Below are 19678 nucleotides of genomic sequence, written 5' to 3'. Positions count from 1 at the left end.
TTACCCCATTGGAATGCACTGAACGGGTTTCAATTGGGTTTTTATTTTCACTTTACAATGTTTTCGCTTAATGGCGATTTTCCTGGAACAGATCATCGTCGTTAAGCGAGGCACCACTGTACTGCATTCCTCTCCCTTACATACATGTTATATAAAGAGATCGAGCAGATTAAGAGGCATCCAGAGAGACTGTGGTAGCTGTTAATCCTGAACATGACACCATTTTGAAAGTGACTGCATATGTACCAGTATGTGTACTTAAAATAAAAGTACTGGACAAGGCTAGCCTAACTAGGAGCAGTGATTCCCAACCTGGGGTAACTCAGGTGTTCTTGGACTGCAATTCTTAGAAGCCTTTACCACTAGCTGTGTTGGCTGGGGTTTCTAGGAGTTGCAGTCCCAGAACACCTGGGGTTACCCAAGGTTGATAAACACTGAGGTAGGAAATGCTGGGTGATGGTACTGAAGAGAAAACAACAAATTTAATGATGGATCAACCATGCCTCCCTTTGATCAGGAGTACTACTACTCAGTCTTGAGAAACATCAGCAACAAAGTGCAGTAAATTGAGCAGTTGTTTCTCGCAGGGGTCCTATGCCTTCAAAATCCATTGGACATAGGTATTACCAATGCAGTCAAATTGTTACTATTGATGCAGATATGGAAGGCAGGTATTGACACAGACACAGTGGTCAGTCCTCCTGGAATGGGCAGTTCAGTTCAGCTCTGCACTTCTTCCATGTATGTGGCATGAACTTCAGTAATAAGGCTAGCTTAAGTTTAAATGTTATTTTTGTAGATCATTTCTAAGGCTGTCAACACAATTTATGAGCAGAACAAATATTTATCATTATACATTGAGCTATAGGTTAATTTTTTTATATTTTCAACCCCCATAGAAGAATTTTAGGATCTGGTGCTCTATTAGAATGTAGAAATATTTAACATATGCATTAGGATCTTTCAAGACTCAGTATGTCTTGAAAGACAGGCAGAAAAGTTGGATTTAAATCTGCTTTAACTCTGCTTTCTCATTTTTTCCAGGCAGATGTCCTTTTGAGGATATTCTAGCTTAAAGAGATTCTTGAATGGTTCAAACTTACTTACCTTTGAAATTTTAGATATTTTAAAACCTAGATTAAAGCAGCCATTGTAGCAAAGAAAAATGTACACAGCGAAATGTTCAAAATAATTCTTTAATTATCTTTAGATGTGCCTTTTGAATGAAAAAAAATTTAACCTTGTTGGCTTCTGTGGGGAAATTGTGGACTGTTTATAATTTAAAGCTGCTTTGTGAAATGATAATATGGTGAAGAAGAAATCCAGTTAAAAATCTGGAGTGGGAGGAACTCATCTTAAGAGGTCTTCCTGCCTCCCCACAAAGGACAAGAATGTCATGTATTTTTTGTGCTTATACAACAGTATTCACTAACATTTCTTCCTCTGGTGTCTCACTGATGAAATTCAAGCTGGCTTTCAAATTCTCAAGAATCAGAAGGCCAAGAGAAAGTTCTCTTTTTAACAATCAAAGTGAACATTGGTTTTATATTCAAACTAATGTTTGAAGAACAAAATTTTTCATGTTAAGTGTTTTACAAGCAATACAAATATTTTCTCCCCCCCCCCTTGAAAATTTAAGCACTGGATTGCCTGTAGAAATCCTGATTATGGCTTGGAAATCCTCTATTTTAGCCAGCAGTATCATTCAGATGTGATATGGTTTTAATCAGGGCCACAATGATGGGGGGGGGATGTATGTGACCTTGACCAGGTATTAATTTTGTAATTCTGAGAATGACAAGAAACCTCGTGTCTGCAACATAGCAAGAGGAAATGGAATACTGAGAACCACACATGCGTGCAGACAAAGAAGGTCCCCTCTTTCCAAAGGGCAGTCTGATGTCAAGAGTAATTGGTCTGCGTGACTTCGTTTGGGGCCAGGACGAATTTAAGGATGCCATTTACCACATCCAACGTTTCATCTTTCTCCAGCACAATATCATAGGATTCCGTGTATTTCCTCCGCTGTTCTTCCACCTGCACAGGGAGGAGAATTAGCAGGGTTTATAAAGCTGACCTCATTGAGTTTATTATATTTTACATTGCAGTTTGTCTAAACAACCTAGAAGTTGATTTTGCAAAGAGATTTAACATAGCTGGATTAGTGCATATATTATTTATAGAAGGTCTCTTCTTTGGCAGCTTATAACTTTTTAAACAAACATGGGTAGGCTATTCTGCTATCTTGTCACATGTTACATTTAAAATATTTGTACCAGTGTTCTGGACTGAAAAATAATCTAAAAACTTTAAATCTGCATTGTTCAAGTATTTTTAATGCCTGTATTATATTTGCAGTTGGTTATCGTACACCAACTGCAAATATAATATTTGCAATTGTTATACAAACATATTCCAATTAAGCTCCACTAAATTGTGTGAAACAGTCTCTGTTCAGATACTGTTTCACATAATTAAGTGGAGCTTACTCTAGTTTCCAAAGAAAGAACCAGGGGAAATTGTCCTAGTTGTCTTCCCTTGCTGAAACCTGCAGGATGCCCAAAATCTCCCACCTGAAATGGATGCCATCTGGCAAATCAAATCACAATTGCACCCCCACCCAGGTAATCTCAACTCACCCTGTCATTGAGGAAGCCAATCCGGAGAAAATTCTCCACATCAGCTACTCCATCTGCCATGCTGAGGTCACCCATAGAGTCTCCAAGGAGTAAGACATTTGTCCTTGTGCACAGCTGCTGGAAGTACTCTGTGTTCTTCAGGACTGTGTTGTTCTTGTTGTAGGTATGGATGAGGGGTGCTTTGAAACCTCGCAGAACTCCCTGCATGGACAACACAAAGGCAAACTTGCTGGCTCTCAATCAGAGAGAGAGAAGGTGCAGAATTTCTGCAAGGTATCTCTGATTTTGTAAATGAGGACCTGAAGTAAATCATAAGATCACACAATACTGCAGAATGTGATTTTAGCCTTCTTGGACCACATTTATAATGTGGACCACATTATAATATAAACATCAAATGCAGTACTAATATTAAACCCAGTGACTCTTTCTACAAGTTAGAGGTTGGCTAACAGTTTGTTCATCCTTCTATGAGTAGTGTACATGAATACTTCTGCTGCTATAAGTCTGAATTCACTGAGGTCTATCTTGTAATACATAAATGTGTAATCATTGACACCCTTTAATTAGTTAAGTGCTGTCAAGTACATTCTGCAGAAGGTGACCATTGCCAGGAATTCCTAGCTATGAAGTACTCAGACATGGTTTACCAGTCCCTTCTTCAGGTGGTACACTGGGACTTGCCCAATGCTACACAGGCTAGTTCTTCTCCCAGAAGGCACAGTGGCGTGCTAACATAGCGTAAATCTGTATGCTTTCTAATTTGGCCTAATTGTCCTTGAAGCTGTAAAAACTAGTGTTGTGGCTCTATCACTTCAGATTATGATTGGAGGTTCATATGTTTGAATGCTGCTCTACTTTAAAAAAATTCCACACCAGATATAAAATGCTGTTAGAAAATGGGTGCAGCCTAGCTTTCTTCACAATACCTGGTTTACTACATAAAATGATACTAATTTTCAGTACAGTGGTGCCCCGCTTGACGACGATCCCACTTGATGACAAAATCGCTTGACGACGAGTTTTTTGCGATCGCTATAGCGATCGCAAAATGATGGTTCCTGTGGGTTTTTTTCACTTTATGATGATTAGGTCCCTGTTTCGCAAACCGATTGTTCACAATACAATTAAAAACAGCTGATCGGCAGTTTGCAAAATGGCTCCCCACTGTTTTCCGGACCTATTTTCACAAGACAGCGATCAAAAATGGCTTCTCCTATGGAGGATCTTCACTGGACAATGAGGTATTTCCCCCATTGGAACGCATTAACCGGTTTTCAATGCATTCCAATGGGTTTTTTTCCGCTTGAAGACGATTTCGCTTAACAGCGATTTTCCTGGAATGGATTATCGTCATCAAGCAGGGCACCACTGTACTGGAGAATCATTTAATCTTTAACCCTTACCAAAATCTAAAATAGTATAACCTATCGATATAGGCCTGCACCAGTTCTACTACGTACTACCCCCTCACCTTTGTGAGAACTAGACCTGAATGACTAACATATCCATTTCAATCACAAGCTTCAAAACTTTCGGCAAAGCCTGAATATTTCTGGATAACTCCAGAAGACACACAGTAGCTCTCCAGACAGTCTCATGACAGCAACAAGAAAAGGCCGGGTATTTTTTAAGCCTCTCTCCAAGCACTCAAGTTGTGGTCCTTATACTGTTTCCATGACACGGAGACCAAGGATGCAAGCAGAAAAGTGGACTCACAGTGTCATCAAAGTCCATATAGTTGGAGACCACTTGGATATTAGGATGGAAAACACCAGCCAGGTGGATAATCTCTTCTAACACGTCACCCACACCTGCAGAGAAGATGAAGAGGGGAACTTTGTTCTGGTGAAGCTGGTCAAAGAAAATGTTGAAGCCGTCCCTGAGTGCAGGAAAAAGAAGAAATGTAAACATTGAAATGGGAGAATATGCACGGCTGGTTCTAAAGTTTACAAAGGGACTATAAGCCCAGGAAGGCTATCATGATGAATATTAAAGGAAACGGGAAGGTTAAAGGCAATGTGTGAGGATTCTCTTTCTGCCTGTTCTGTCTCTTCCAGATTAAAGGTGACTCCTGAAAAAAACTTGCCAGAGACCTCTCAAAAATCTGGGAGCCATAAAGAGTGCAACCACATGATTATTACTAACATTTGTGGAAATAGTATGTATGTAGATTTTTGAACACATTCTGGAAGTCGGAAAGAGTTATGACATTGAATTTGGAATCTATATCAGCAGGAACTGAACTCTGAGTGGGTCCAGCCCTCTTAACAATTTTAAAAGATATACCCTGTCTGCCTTGTAATCCTCATCTTGGACCAATTTTTAAACATTTCAGTTAGTTAGAAGAAGACAATATAAATGTTCAGAAAAAATGTCTAATAATGTTGAATCTAATACAAGCAGGGACATTTCCCATTGGTCATATCAAAATAATCTGTTCTGCTCACTTAAAAGTCTTTAGGTGTCTCTAGGGACAGAGGCATGGCTAAACAGTTACTTCAGGTTTATTATTCATTAAATAGGCACAGAAACACATAACAATTGCCAAATTTAATAAAATGTCAAATATATACTGTAGTTATAAAAAGTACAACCTCCTACATAGTGTAGTCACTCTGCTTGGTTTTAACTTAATATGTTTTAATGGCTAAATTAACCACTTATTTTCTAGGACATATCTGGAATTCCAACAAGGAAAAGCACAATTGTTAACAATCAGCTGTTTTCCTTGGGGATTTAAGCATGATTTAAAGTTTCCTTGACTTACACACTCAGCCACATGCCACATGGTGGCAGATCCATTTTTAACACTGAATGTACTCTGACAGAACAACATAGCCGATTCCCAATTCCCAATAAATGTACACATGAGATGTTGTGTTTCTACTTTACATCATTGTACATGGAACAAATAAATGAATGGAATGTGCAAAGAGGTCTTTGGTCAACCCACTGTCCCTCACAGCTCTCCGCTCTTAAATACAAGGATAATAACAGTACAGTAGTTGTACTTAGCAAGCCACTGTTGAAGATCATTGACATAAACATATTTTTACATAAACATACTGTTACTGACATTAACGTACTATTACATGAACATATTATTACATATACCTCTATATAATAGCAGTCTTGTGTTAAAAACACTCCAGACATGCTCTATAAGAGCTTTTATGACTATGATTCCTGATCTTTTTTTCTCTTTGAATAGAAAAACATTTCAGGCTCTGGTTACTCATCCTTCCTTTATGGCTTCCAATGAACGTTCTCTCCAGCATTTTTGTGTTTACAGTGGAACCTCTATTTACGAACTTAATCCATCCCAGAGAATGTTTGTTAGTTGAACTGTTTGTAAGTAGAAGCTCCATTTCCCATAGGGATGCATTGAAAACCGATTAATCCGTTCCAGCCAAAGAAAAAAAATACCCAAAAATAGTATAAAATAAAATAAAACACTGCAAGCCCCCTGGGGCTGCAAAAAAACAAAACAAATCCAAAACTAAACATAAACATAACCCCACCAGCCCAATCCCACCCTGCAAAAGACAAAAAAAAAGTTTAAAAAAACCAAAAAGCAGCACCTTACCTCCATTGCCGCGACTGCCGCTGTCAGGAGGCCTCCCGGGCTCCAGACGCCGCTGCCGGGCCAGTGCTTCTGTGCCACCGCCACAGGCTTTCCCAGAGTTTGCCGCAAGCGCTGCCTTTCCCCCCCCACTGTGCGGCTTTCGCTACCGCCATGGGAGGCTTTCCCAGGGCTCGCCGCAAGCGCCGCCTTTCTTCGCCACCATCCGCTGCCGGGAAAGCTTGCGTCGGCGGCGCGGAAACCCTGGCAGAGAAGCCGCGTTGGCGGCCCTGGAAACCCGAGAGGCTGAGCCCAGCCTGGATGGTCCGGCAGTGGTAGTTTTGGAAGCCCAGGAGGCTGAGCCTCCCCTTTCCTAAGCGTTGGGGTGAAAAAGCTACAAAGAAGCAGCCTCTTCGCCACCAACGGTTAGCTAATTTAAATTTCCCGCCCTTTTCTCCTGCATTTTTTTCGTTCGTACAGTATGTTGAAGCTCTTTTCGCAAGTAGAAGGAAAATTTTGCAAACGGAGCTGTTCGTAAGTTGGATTGTTTATAAGTAGGGACGTTCGTAAGTAGCAATTCCACTGTACTTCCATACTGCTCTCTGCCAAAGATGGCCAAATTTCTACACTACGAAATGTCCACATCCACTGTAGAAATGGGAAAAATTACTTTTTGGAACATAGTTTCCAGAATTCTGCAGGTAGCATGAGCTGAGGAATGCTGGGAATTTTTGTCCATCTCTCCTATAAAAACATTCATACTCTTTGCACTGGTGCACAGCGGTCAGCAAATCCACATATTTTGGAGCAGCTAACACACTGAAGTTCAAGGGCAGAATGCCACCATCCAGCAACAAAGAATCAGAGAAGGACCATTCCCCAACCCAAACCCTGCTCTTGAATCTGACACCCACGTCTCATACCTGAGCATGACGTCTGACTCCTTCACCATCTGTGTGATGTCACTTTTCAGAATCCTTTGCTGCGACAGGAGGTTATGTGCCTTGGTCCACCTGGAAGGCATACCGACCATGAGCTCTTGCTAGATAAAGTTAACTTCAGGGAATGGGGGTGGGGGTCACCAAACTTCAAGAAGGGCCTTAAAAGCCTGTGAAGCCAGCCCAGTGACTGTTCTGGACAGGAATTCCTCATAATAGCTTCAGAGGAGTGTGTGAACTCCTCCCATATTGTTGAGAAGTCAAGGGAAGATGTGCATCTGGTCTGGCCCTACCCGTTGCCTCAGCCAATATTGTAGAAAAATAACATAAACCATCCTGGGTCAACCAGTCCTGTCAAGTCTGATAGACTCCCAGTTCAAATATACTGCAGCCTAGAACTTTTCTTTCTCATGGTTCTGGCCCTGGACTTGCACCATTTGTCAGGCTTGGAACTTGAGGCATCTCAGACAAGAAGCCAGCTAGTGTGTTAATGTCCAGCTCTAACAAAAGGAGGGAGCTGAAATGACATTAGCAAGGATTGCCTGCAGTAACAGGCCAGCGGGAATCGTGTGATTTCCTCAGTCTGGGCCACAAGGGTGGTACTCTGTTTCTAGCCAAAGTTAGCATTCACATCTGTCTCATCCTACACAACCTGCAGCTTGACAAGGGTTGGGTCTGACAGAAGGAGGCCTATCTTTTCTAAAAGCTCAACTTTCTGAATTCCGTTCCCTCACTATAAACATTTATGCAGAGCTTGAAATTTTTACTTTGTTGAACCACACTGCCAGAATCCCCCAGCCATCAGAGTCATCTTTTCCAAGCACTACACCAGGCCTTGCTTGTCACTCCTTGTCAATAGTTTAGAGTCCATAGTCAACAGTTCACTTGTGCCTACTTTTCCCTGCCTACAGTCTTCGGATATCTGAAACACATTCTCGCCCTGTTTAAAACTGAAGTCAGATATTACATTTAATTTGAGAAGACGCATGCCCCCGGTAATTGCACCTGAACCTCCTTTTCAACTACAAGCCAGGCAATTTTGCTGTCTTTCTTAAATCAGGAGCTGTAAAGAGCTAATAACACCCTAGGCAGAAACATGACAACATACACAACCTCCCAGTGAAGTTGTGCAGGAAGTTGGAAAGGCAGAACAGAACCATACAGAGATGTATTTGGTAGCTTTTTCTGTAAGGGTATCTGTGACTTACTGGAGTTTCCACTTATTTTGTTTCTCCTAGAAAGCTATCAGTTATCATTCAGCATACTCTTTATGTCATAGCCCTCACACTCTGGAAAGAGTTGGCCTAAACCTCAACTGCATTTCTGGCATTCCTCAAGACCTGCAACTAGCCAGGATTCTTATTTGGCAGTTGCAGCTCAGGGCAATCCAGCTAAAGACTGCACCCCAGTCCTGTTTAAATTCCTCAGATCTATGGTACTGGGGCAGAGGATCCTTTAACAAAATAACCCAACACTTTCTCCATCACTGATTTGTCTCCTTTTGTGCAAGAAGGCTGACCACCGAAGAATTGATGCCTTTGAATTGTGGTGCTGGAGGAGGCTCTTGAGAGTCCCCTGGACTGCAAGGAGAACAAACCTATCCATTCTAAAGGAAATCAACCCTGAGTGTTCACTAGAAGGACAGATCCTGAAGCTGAGGCTCCAATACTTTGGCCATCTCATGAGAAGAGAAGACTCCCAAGAAAAGACCTTGCTGTTAGGAAAGTGTGAGGGCAAGAGGAGAAGGGGACAACAGAGGATGAGATGGTTGGACAGTGTCATTGAAGCAACCAACATGAATTTGACACAACTACGGGAAGCAGTGGAAGAGAGGAGGGCCTGGCTGTGCTCTGGTCCATGGGGTCACGAAGAGTCGGACATGACTAAACGACTAAACACACATGGAAGTACTTACCATTCTACCATATAGGGCAGTTTGTCTTCCACTGTCCGGTAGGGATCAATTTCAATAGGGTAGTAATAATGGAGCAGATCTTTCAGCTGGAACATTGGAGAGAATCAACAAAGGGAAAGAGAGAAATTTTGTCTTGTCAGGAAGAATAAACACAGTTTTGAAGATCTAGATTTGCAGAGACAGAGTTAGATCTGCTTAGTGCTTAATTATGGCTTTCTGGTTGAAACAGACACCCATGTTTACCCTGATCTCTCTTATTATGGAAACGGGATATTTATTAATTGATGGATTTTTAAGCATAGGGTGAGGCTAACTTTCAGAAGACCCTGCCCTTTGCATCTGCAAGCCTACCAGTGAAAAAAGAGCCAGGTTTCCGAGGATGATCTTAAGATCCAGTCAGGTTCTTGTGGTTACAGGTGATCCTTCAAATAACAAGATCTAAACAACTTACAGACTGGAAAGTTAAAAACAGCATATTACACTGGGCTCAGAAGCAAACAGAGCCCACCAGAAGCAGTCTAGCAACTGTTTTGCTTACATACTGTCCTTAAGGGAGTCCCATATACAATGCATTACAGTAGTCTAGTCCAGTGGTTCTTAACGTGGGCGATAATGCCCCCCAGGGGGCGATTTCATTTTTCAGGGGGGCAGTAGAATGAAAAGGGGCGGCGTGGGGGCACTGGAGCAGAAGGGGGGCGGTAGGGGGGCAGTGGAGCAAGCCAAACCTGTGAAGATGGCTGCAGCCTTTTTACAAGGTGCATGAATATATATTTTCCTCCAATCTTAATTTAGTTTCAGAGTTTTCGTCTTGAAATTTTTAGTTCCTGCATTGCGGTTTGTTTTTATGCCCTTTTTATATTTCTTTTTGCGTCTTAAAATTCGCTTGCAACTAAATCATTAAATGTTACTTTTGGGGGGCATTTCATTTTCTTGGAATTGAATTTTGTTTTCAGGGGTCATTGGATTTAAGTGTCTTAAATAAATAAATAAATAAATAAATAAATAAATAAATAAATAAATAAATAAATAAATAAGATATCATCACCGCGGGGAGGGGGGGCGATGATAACTTCCTCAATGGCTCAAGGGGGCGTTTCTTTCAAAAAGGTTAAGAACCACTGGTCTAGTCAATGTAAAGGGAGCACATATAACTGAGACAAGATCTGCTTTCCCCAGACAGAACCACAGGTGGCCATCCAGCCTAAGTTGGCAAGTGGCACTCCTAACCATCTGATCATCAACACAGAACACCTGATCCAGGAGCACTTCCAAACTGCACCCTTGGTTCTTTTAGCGGACGTGTAACCTCATCTCAAGCCAGTTGCTCCCAAAGGTGTGCACATTTGTGTTTCTGGACTACAGCTACCAGAATTCTTTAGACCAGCAGTCCCCAAACTTTTCGGTACCGCGGGGCAGTTGGGGGGTGCGGGCTTCCTAAACACATTGTCATATGATTAATTTGACATCTAAATAAGTTCTGAGTGAACTATACAGCTGTGATATACAGGCTGTTTAAAAGTTAAAGAAACTTCCATCTATTCCTCTCAGAATGACATTGTTACAGCTGGGGTTCTATGTGACAAAAATGATTAGACTGTCTTCAATAATGGAACAAAACTTGTGAAAGAGTTTCAGGCTGACAGGTGAAAGGGTAAAGCAGTTGTTGAAGGTTGCCACTGAAATTTGATTTTTTTTCCTTTCCCTGATCAACATTTGCCAATTTCCATGACCCCCATTCAAATATGCAGTAATACTCAAGTTAGAAAAATTCACTTTGCATGGTGAAGAGTAGGAAGTTCTAGTTGACTGTGAAATCCAACAGCAGCAAAACTCTATGCTGGGTTTAGCAGGGGACAAAATGTCCATTCCATACAAGGTAAAGGTAAAGGTAAAGGTTCCCCTTGACAATTTCTGTCCAGTCGTATTCGCCTCTAGGGGGCGGTGGTCATCCCCGTTTCCAAGCCATAGAGCCAGCGTTTTTGTCCGAAGACAATCTTCCGTGGTCACATGGCCAGTGCGACTTAGACACGGAACGCCGTTACCTTCCCACCGAGGTGGTACCAAAAATGTAAATATTGCATGAATATCCAGCTTCATGCTACATTAACTATTTCATGCCAAATAACCTTTGAATTATAATGTATCTTAAATAGAAAACTACCTTTAGATAGATTTTTTCCTCCAAAAGCCTTTCATTAAAATAAATCTGATTTAAATTTAAAAATCCAATTTAAATTTTAAAAAGCTGAATGAAATAAAACAATATTTTAATTTTTTTTTAAATCATCAATTTTAATCTATCCTGCTTACAACCCATCAGGTACCACAATTAATTTGGATTTAATTTGGCTTCAACTGACTTCTCCTGGTGGGTAGACCAAATTTTAAACCCAATTTTCTTATGGAGACTGGCATGTTTCTGTCTTGCTTTTTCCCCAATCCGCAGCCAAACAGTGACCATCCATTTCAAAAGAAGGCAACAGGCAGGAGAGGGCCATCAGATTATTTGTGGCTCTCTGTTTGAAGAGCTGGGAGGAAAATTCCAACCAAATGCTACCTGGGGTGGAGTTTGAAACTACACACCCACACCCTGAAAAGTCATTTGCAGTCAGTGTTTGAATTCGACTTTAATCAGATCTGGCGCATTTGCCATATATTTTTGGGACGCTCGTATATATTTCTTATGAATTATCCACAAAATTTTGGTGCAGAGCTTGAGGAAGATAGATCACCACTGAAAGCTAGCTGTTTGTTCAAATTGTTTTAGTAGTCTAATAAAGGTATTATCTGGTCTTGCATTTATATTATTTTAATATAGTTTTCCCAATTTTTAAGGAATCTGATACATTCACTCATCAGAGTTACGGAAAGTTCTCTGCCTGAGAGACCCGAGTCCCCTGACTGACTATAACTCTGAGGGCTCTGAATGCCAGAGTGGAAAAGAACTTTACAGTAAGTTTAAAATGTAATACAAGCACATGTCAAGATATGGAAGCTCATACCTTTTTTCTGCCTTCTTCACTGATAACTCGACTGTTATCTATGATATCTGAAAGGATACAAATATAAACATGTTATTTATTTATTTTTTAAGGAATTTCCACATGCATCAATTTCCAATTCAGACTTTCTTTTATGTCCTCTGCTTTACAAGTTTGTTCTGGGTTTCCAGATGTAAACCATGGATTATACCTTGATGGAAGCCCTGCTCTTTGTATGTTTTGCAATTGCATGTATGAAAGGAACCATGTATTAGACACAGAATTTTGCATCCTGTAAATCTGTGTTGATATACGTGTACTGAAAAGACAAGTCTCTGGCCCTTGAGGCTTTTCAAATAATCACAAAATGGGCACGGTCTGAATCTCAAACAGGATTGGAAGGTCTGGTCAATATTTATCTAGATAGTGGATCTTTATTGGGTTAGGTTTGTACCCTTCTCCACAAATAACAGAAGTAGAACTATAATTATATGAAGAACTATCCACATTCTTACATTATACAGTTCAAAGATATCAACTTTGCTTCACATTGCTATATGAACTACACACCACTTTGATTATGTCTGTTCCCTAATGCCTATAAGCAAGATCACTTTAACTCTGTGAAACTACGCCTTCCACCCACTACTAATCAGAGAACTTATAACTCATAGTTCCAGCTTGTAACTACCGTGAAAATCGCTGTTTAGCTAAATCATCATCATGCGAAAACCCTTTCCCCATTGGAATGCATTGAAACCCGGTTTAATGCATTCCAATGGGGAAAATACCTCATCGTCCTGTGAAAATTGCCCATAGGGAAACCATTTTGTGAGCGCTGATCAGCTGTAAAAATGGCTGCCCTGCGAAGCACGGGTCTGGAAAACACAGGGCAGCCATTTTGCAAAGCCGAAAAAATCGTCATCTTGCAAACAAACGGTTCGCGAAGCACGGACCTAATCGATGTCCAGCAAAAATCCCCCATAGGAATGACTGTTTTGCAAATTGCTATAGCGATCGCAAAAAGTCATCGTTATGCGGATTCGTTGTTTAACGGGGTCATCATTTAGTGAGGTACCACTGTATAATACAAGGTCCTATAAAAACAGATGAAAATATCTGTTAGAGAATGAGAGGATTCCCAGGGGAAAAAATAAATTAAGAGACACCTAAGATGGGAAAAAGTAACAGAGACAATCCACAGTTCCTTTGTAGGTGATTAATGAGGGCATAGATATGAGAAGGTTGGCAAGGGAACTGAAGGCAGGACAGCAAGGAGAGAGCAGGAAGAGGAGACAGAAACCCGCAAAGAAGAAAGGGCAGAAACTGCACTCACTGTGTGAAGTGGGGCAACGTTGTCCATTGAACCCAAACCGAGTCAGAGTCATGTCAAAATCAGAAATTACCTGGAGGGCAAATGAAAGACAGACCAGACAGATTCCTATTTACTGCTGAGACACCATTTAATAATCAAGAGACCAAGCCATTTATGAAAAGGGGTTCCAAAGTTATTACTTAATGCTTCCTCCTACGTAATCTGCCTAGAGCCAAACAATGTCTGCCATTCTGTTTGTACCTTGGGGTCTGCATTTGGTCACATTCTCAACTTAAAGGTGACTGGAAAGAGTCTTTGCCCTATATAGCATTGCTCTGTAATGGCCCGTTCCATTTAATAGCCATTCAGAGTACAATGCTGGAGCAGAGTGAATTCTGACAACAATGGCCAGGATACTGCAGGCAGTTTATACAAGCCTCCTTGAAGCTTCACCCTGGAATGCCAATGTAGCTTCTGATCACTTACATACTGTATGTCTGTTAGATCTCTCTACAGTGGACCCTCAATTTATGGAATTAATCCATACTGGAATGGTGGCTGCAGGTCGAAAAGTCTGTAGGTCAAGACTTCATTGACCTACAATGCATTGAAAACTGATTAATCCGTAACCGGCCATTTTTGTTCCATTTTGGGTTTTTTTCCGGTCTGTAGGTCGATTCTCAGTCTGCAAGTCGAACCTAAATTTTGCGGCCAGAGAAGTCTGTAACTCGAAAGGTCTGTAAGTGGAGTTGTCTGTAAGTCGAGGGTCCACTGTATTTATTCTGCCTGGTTCTTCCTTGCCTCCCTCAGATGTCAAACACACCTCTCATCTCCTTACTAGTTGCCTAATACCTCGTTAAGATAATATTTGGATAAGAAGCTGCTCTCTGTCAGTGTTTCTCATCCTAACTTGCCTCACAAGGTGGCGGTTCTATAGAGAAGATTAGATAAGCCTCAGTATGCTATCCTGAGCACACCTCATTCATTAGCTGCAATTTGCAACCATGACGTCTGTGATTTCACACATTCCAAAGTAAAATTTCAAAATGATTCTGGCCAGTAAATTCAATAATTTAGGTTGTGTAAACTAAAGGGAATGACATTCGACACAAGGTTAAATAAGCAAACAAACATTTCCGTTAAGCCTGGGCAATTTTTAGAAAGAAGTCAAAGTCTGTGTTAAGATTTTCTCCAATAAGAAAGACGGAATGGAAAATTGTTGCTTGAAAATGGAAAATTATTCCTTGGCATGGAGATATTGTTGTTTGCCACAACAATCACTATTATCATTTTTACAGAATCTAGATCTACACAACAATCCGTAATCCAGTTCTAAAGTGAAAACCTTTCGATTTGGCAACGTTCTCCTTCTAAGCTGCTACTTTGGTGTAGTCTAGACAGACACCAGCAGAAAACTAAGGAAGGCAGGAAGGCAACAGTTCTGAAAACCTTTGAATTTCATATAAAACAGAGCCTTCCAAATGCCACATCTGCATAAGAAACACTGGCTTAAGTCTCTCTTAACCCAGAGTTAAGGTTCTTAGTTAACTTTCCATACCTGAATATTATGAGTGATGATTTTTAAACTAATCCATGCTGCAGGCCTCTAACTTTCTCATCTTTTCATGGGCATTTGAACTGGCAAATAAAACAAAGATGGGCAGCTTGTGGTCCTCCAAGAATTTTTGAACGACAACTCCTGGCCTTTGCCAAGTAGTGATAGCATCAGCAAGGACAGACGGCAACTGCAATCCAGCAGTATATGGAAGGCCAGAATTTGCCCTTGACATAAACAACACAAAAGCCTGGCAGGGACATAAACATTTAGCTCAAGAGTTCTCCCTCCAGGAAAGTATTGGTTCTGACCACACTTCATGCAGTTGAAACCTGCTTGTATAAACAGACAGGACCCTTTGAAAAGAAGAGGACACAATAGGGAAACACACACCTGAAGTCTTCCTGCTCCACCTTTTCTGAGCAATGAAATTATCTTTTTCACTTGCTCAGGATTTTTCATCCGGACGGTTGCTTTCTCTAGCTCAGGTACCTGGAAAGAGACATAATAATATACTATTCTCTGTCGTATTTTTTTGTAATGGGTATTATCTACATTTATCCTGGTTTTTTTGCGACAATGACATAAGGTAGCAAATTATATTGATTCATAAATACAACATAAAAACAAATAATAATAAAAAAACAAAATTAAGGAAATTAAAAGAAAGAACAGGTTAAAACAGTAGATAAAGGGAGCAAGAACAGCTGAGAAAACTGAATCATTCTGGCAAACTTATTTTCTCGTAATGGTTTGGTCTTAAATTTGGCAAAGCTAAGGACAGTGGTCAGACTCCCAATGAAATTTATTCAGCATATTGTTGACCATTTGTTATTTTAAGTATAATTCAATTATTAACAATAACATTATTTTTAAAAAGTCTATAACTGCAGTTCTCAAGGTTTTTTGCATCACAATTGTTTTTTGCTTTTGAGAAACCTCCATCTCTCTCCACTTGTCCTTTTAATGAAAATTTAAGTTGACACTTTAAAAACTAATGCAAAACTTTTATTTTAAATTAAAGAAAAGCAGAAAGAGTTCGTCATAAGAAATTGCTAAATTCTTGTAATGAAACCTATCACATAACTTTAAGCTGATAAAAGATGTTTTCTTTATGAAAACTGGAATCTCACAACCCATTTTTTTCATGGCCCTCAGTTTGGGAATGAACGGTTTTATCTAGCCCTGATAGCAACGCCAGAATAACAAATTAAGCCACTACTGGGGTGAATTTGTCTTTGTAATAAATGTATACAAATTGCTCTCTGTTTATATCCACCACCACCCAAAAAACAACAACAACAGAACATGTGGGGATTATATTAATCCCTGGATAGCTCACTGGTTAGGTATCCGGCTGCAGAGTCAGAGGATGGGAGTTATTTTGAGGACTATACTATGATAAAAATATATGAAAAATGTTTTCAAGACTAGAAAGTGCTATGTAAGCACTTTCTTAATATTAAAACTCTCCCTTCCACCACTGCGCCCTTTGTTCCTACAGCTCCTCCCTCAACTGGAGCACTTTAATCATAATCACATACCATCGTCAATCTCACTTATGATGACTCTTTCCAGGATTTTCTAGGTATAGAGTACTCGGAAGTCATTTGCCATTTCCTTTTTCTGAAGATGCTCTGGCTACAGACTGGCTATTCCCTGAGCTACCCTGGCAGGGAATCAAACTCCCAACCTCTACCTCCATAGGCAGATATCTAACTCATTGAGCTATCCAGCCAGTTCCTAATGCTCTACCTGCCAGGTTTTTCCAGTGCTTTCAATTTACCTATTGTGCATTTCAAAAGGAAGTATTGTAAACTAATACCCCAAACAGCTGTTCTCCTGGCCAACCTTTCTTTCTAGGATTCACCTTGCTTCACATAAGGACCATCCTTTTCACTTCCTCTGAGAAGTTCACCCTGTACAGTGCTTATCTTTGGTAAACTGAGACTCTGGATTAAATGTTTTCATGCTGATCCCCACTCTCTGGTTTTAGCAGATTTCCAGGGGAGATGCTGCCCTTTAAACCATAGTGTGCATTTTTTAAATTAAAATAATTTCATACACACCCAATTTAAATAGAAATGTGTATTACTTCAATTTCCAGAGAGGTAGCTCTGTTAGGTAGGTTGCAGCAGGAGCAACAAGAATAACAAATATGGCACAGCAGACGCTCTTAACAAAATGGGTTACAGTCCATGAATGCTTATGAAATAATAAATTCAGTGCCCTTTTAAGGTGCTGCTGGCTGGACAGTTCTTCGCTATGGAGCCAGAGGCTGGGAGTTCAATTCCCCACTGTGCCTCCACGGAGAAGAGCCAGCCTGTGTGGCCTTGGGCAAGCCGCACAATCCCAGGGCGCCCCCAGAAGAAGGGAATGGCAAACCACTTCTGAGTATCCTGTACCCAGAAAACCATGAAAAGAGTCACCATAAGTCAGAAATGACCTGATGCCATACAATTATTGTTTTAAGTTGCCAGGAGTCTTTTTGTTGTGCCTTATTTCAAAGCATTGGCAAGCCAGGCTTTCTGCTTTGTGTGAGGCGGGGTGTCTACCGGCTCCCACCTGTCGAAGTGGGTGGGTGGGTGAGACATAGAAGTAAAGTCCAACGCTGTGTGGACCTCCAACTACAGCACCACCTCAAAGGCGGATCAGAGTCTCATCATGCCAACGGTCTCCCCTTCTGAAACCACCCGCCCCCCCGTCCCAGCAGCCCTGGCTGGCCCTGAGGGACGATTCCCCCAGTACTGTACATTCCTCTCCTCACCCCGCACTTTGCCGTCGAGAAGAGTCACCACAGCTCTCTTCGACCCTCCTCCACTGAGGAGACCGCGGGCTACGAGGTGTTAGGCTGCCCCGTTTGCTGCCGGCAGTTCCTCTCCCCCCCCCCATTATACAACAGCATTAATGCCGCTAAGAACCCACGGGGCAGAAATCATCAGATGCCTTTCGATCGGGGGTTCAAGGGGTGCGGGTGGGTGGGGGACTCGATCCCCCTTCCTCTCCCGCCATGCTGCTCTGCAAGGCCAGCGCCTCCGCCTCCCCCCCCACACTTCCAACTCACCATGATCTCGCTTCGCTTTCCACCCGGACAATCTTTGGCGGCCTGAAGCCGGGAGCGGGCAAAATAGAAGGAGGAACTGGGCAAGGGAGGCGGCTTCCCCTGCCTGGGCCGGCCTTCGGAGGCCCCTCCCTCCTCCTTCGCCAGCGCCGCCGGGAGGCCTCGCCCGAACCGGGTTATTCGGGGCCGGGAGCCCTTGCGACGTTTTTTTCCTCGCGTTTACTCGGGAGGAAGTCACCCCGGATCACCTTCCATTCCTCTGAGGTGGAACTCGGGGTCTGCTTGCCGCTGATAAGAAGCCGTTTCTCGCCCTCTAGGCGGCGATGCTTCGGTTTCTAGACCAGAGGAGATCGCCTTGTGCTGCTTGCTGCTGCTGCTCCTTTTATTTATTTAAATTATATACCGCCGAAGAGACCGAGAGTTCACGAAGACCCGGGAAGCAAAAGAAAAACAAACAAAGCCTTAGAAACGGCAAAAGCAAGGGCAGGTGATGCCCTTTATTAGACCACTGAAAAATAAATAAAAATAATAAAGCTGCTAACTTTCGACCTGTACTAGTAGTCTTCATCAAGCTGTGCATCAACGTATTGCAGATGGTGCCGAAAAAAAACATACGGAAGGTCCAAAAGTCGTGGCAGATGTCTGGGTCAGATATGATTCTTTAAAATGAGTTACAAAAATAGCCTTTAAACAGCAGGTCAGGAGTGTAAGCAAGTGGGAGAGAAAGAAGCCTTCCCAGAAAAAAATTGAGCTAGGAAGCTGTAAGTGCCACACTATTCTACATATGCCCCCAGGAAGTCAATGCACTTGAGACATCTGTCCTGCAGCTTCTTAAGTCCCTGCAAATAAAATTCTTCCGACGGCCGGTGTAACCACACATTTGCAGCATTAGTTGCCTCCAGAACATTCCCAAATCGTTGTCCCTTTAGGTGTTTTTTGAGTTTTGCGAACAGATAATAGTCAGGAGCCAGGTCGGGAGAATAGGGTGGATGGGGCATCACTTGAAAGCCTAAGGACGTCAGTTTTGTCATTGTTTCACCTGCAGTGTGTGACGAGGCATTGTCATGCAACAGGATGACACCTTTGGAGAACTTTCCTCGACGTTTTCCCTTGATGTTTTGCCTCAAGTTCGTCAATAAAGCACAGTAATATTTTGCATTGATGGTTGAGCCCTGTTGGAGGTAGTCCACCAGCAGAATTCCCTTCTTATCCCAAAAAACTGTTGCCATTTGCTTCTGCACCGACTTTTGCACTTGGAACATCTTTGGCCTGGGGGAACCACGGTGCCTCCATTCCTTAGACTGTTCCTTTGTCTCATCACCAGTTACCAGTTTGCCCAAGAAATCTGACTCATTTCTTGCAAAATATTGCAAAACAGACACCGATAATTCTACATGTTTCCTCTTTTGTTCGGTTGTCAAAAGTTTGGGGATCCACTTTGCTGCCAGCTTTCTCGTTTCCAAGTCGTTATGGATAATGGCACCAACTCTCTCATGTGATATTCTCAGATACTACTGTATAGCAATACTTTTGGCTGATATTTGGCAGTTCTCCGTGATCATATCATGGATGGCTTTCACATTTGCAGGCACAGAGACAGAAACAGGCCTTCCACTGGGTTTCTCACTTTCAACACCAAAATGGCCAGTTTTAAAATTGACAACCCAACGTTTAACTGTTGCATATGAAGGGCCACTGTCACCCATAAT

The 19678-nt window shown here is 41.7% G+C and overlaps 1 protein-coding gene across 1 annotated transcript; it reads right to left on the bottom strand.

The window, feature by feature from the left end:
- Positions 1–1177: 1177 nt before the first annotated feature.
- On the bottom strand, positions 1178–18185 carry NT5C3B (5'-nucleotidase, cytosolic IIIB). The gene is made up of 9 exons (XM_073004172.2): positions 17973–18185; positions 15302–15400; positions 13375–13444; positions 12060–12106; positions 9058–9143; positions 7128–7217; positions 4359–4521; positions 2640–2840; positions 1178–2037 (listed from the first exon to the last, which is right to left on the bottom strand). The coding sequence occupies exons 1-9, from the start codon at positions 17973–17975 to the stop codon at positions 1903–1905; spliced, it is 894 nt and encodes a 297-aa protein (XP_072860273.2). The 5' UTR covers positions 17976–18185; the 3' UTR covers positions 1178–1902.
- Between the last annotated feature and the right edge of the window lie 1493 nt (positions 18186–19678).

Source organism: Pogona vitticeps, chromosome 6 (genome assembly GCF_051106095.1).
Source record: "Pogona vitticeps strain Pit_001003342236 chromosome 6, PviZW2.1, whole genome shotgun sequence".
Classification (NCBI taxonomy): Eukaryota; Metazoa; Chordata; class Lepidosauria; order Squamata; family Agamidae; genus Pogona; species Pogona vitticeps.
The sequence above is the reverse complement of the archived record's forward strand: the minus strand, read 5'-3'. Positions and strand labels throughout refer to the sequence as shown.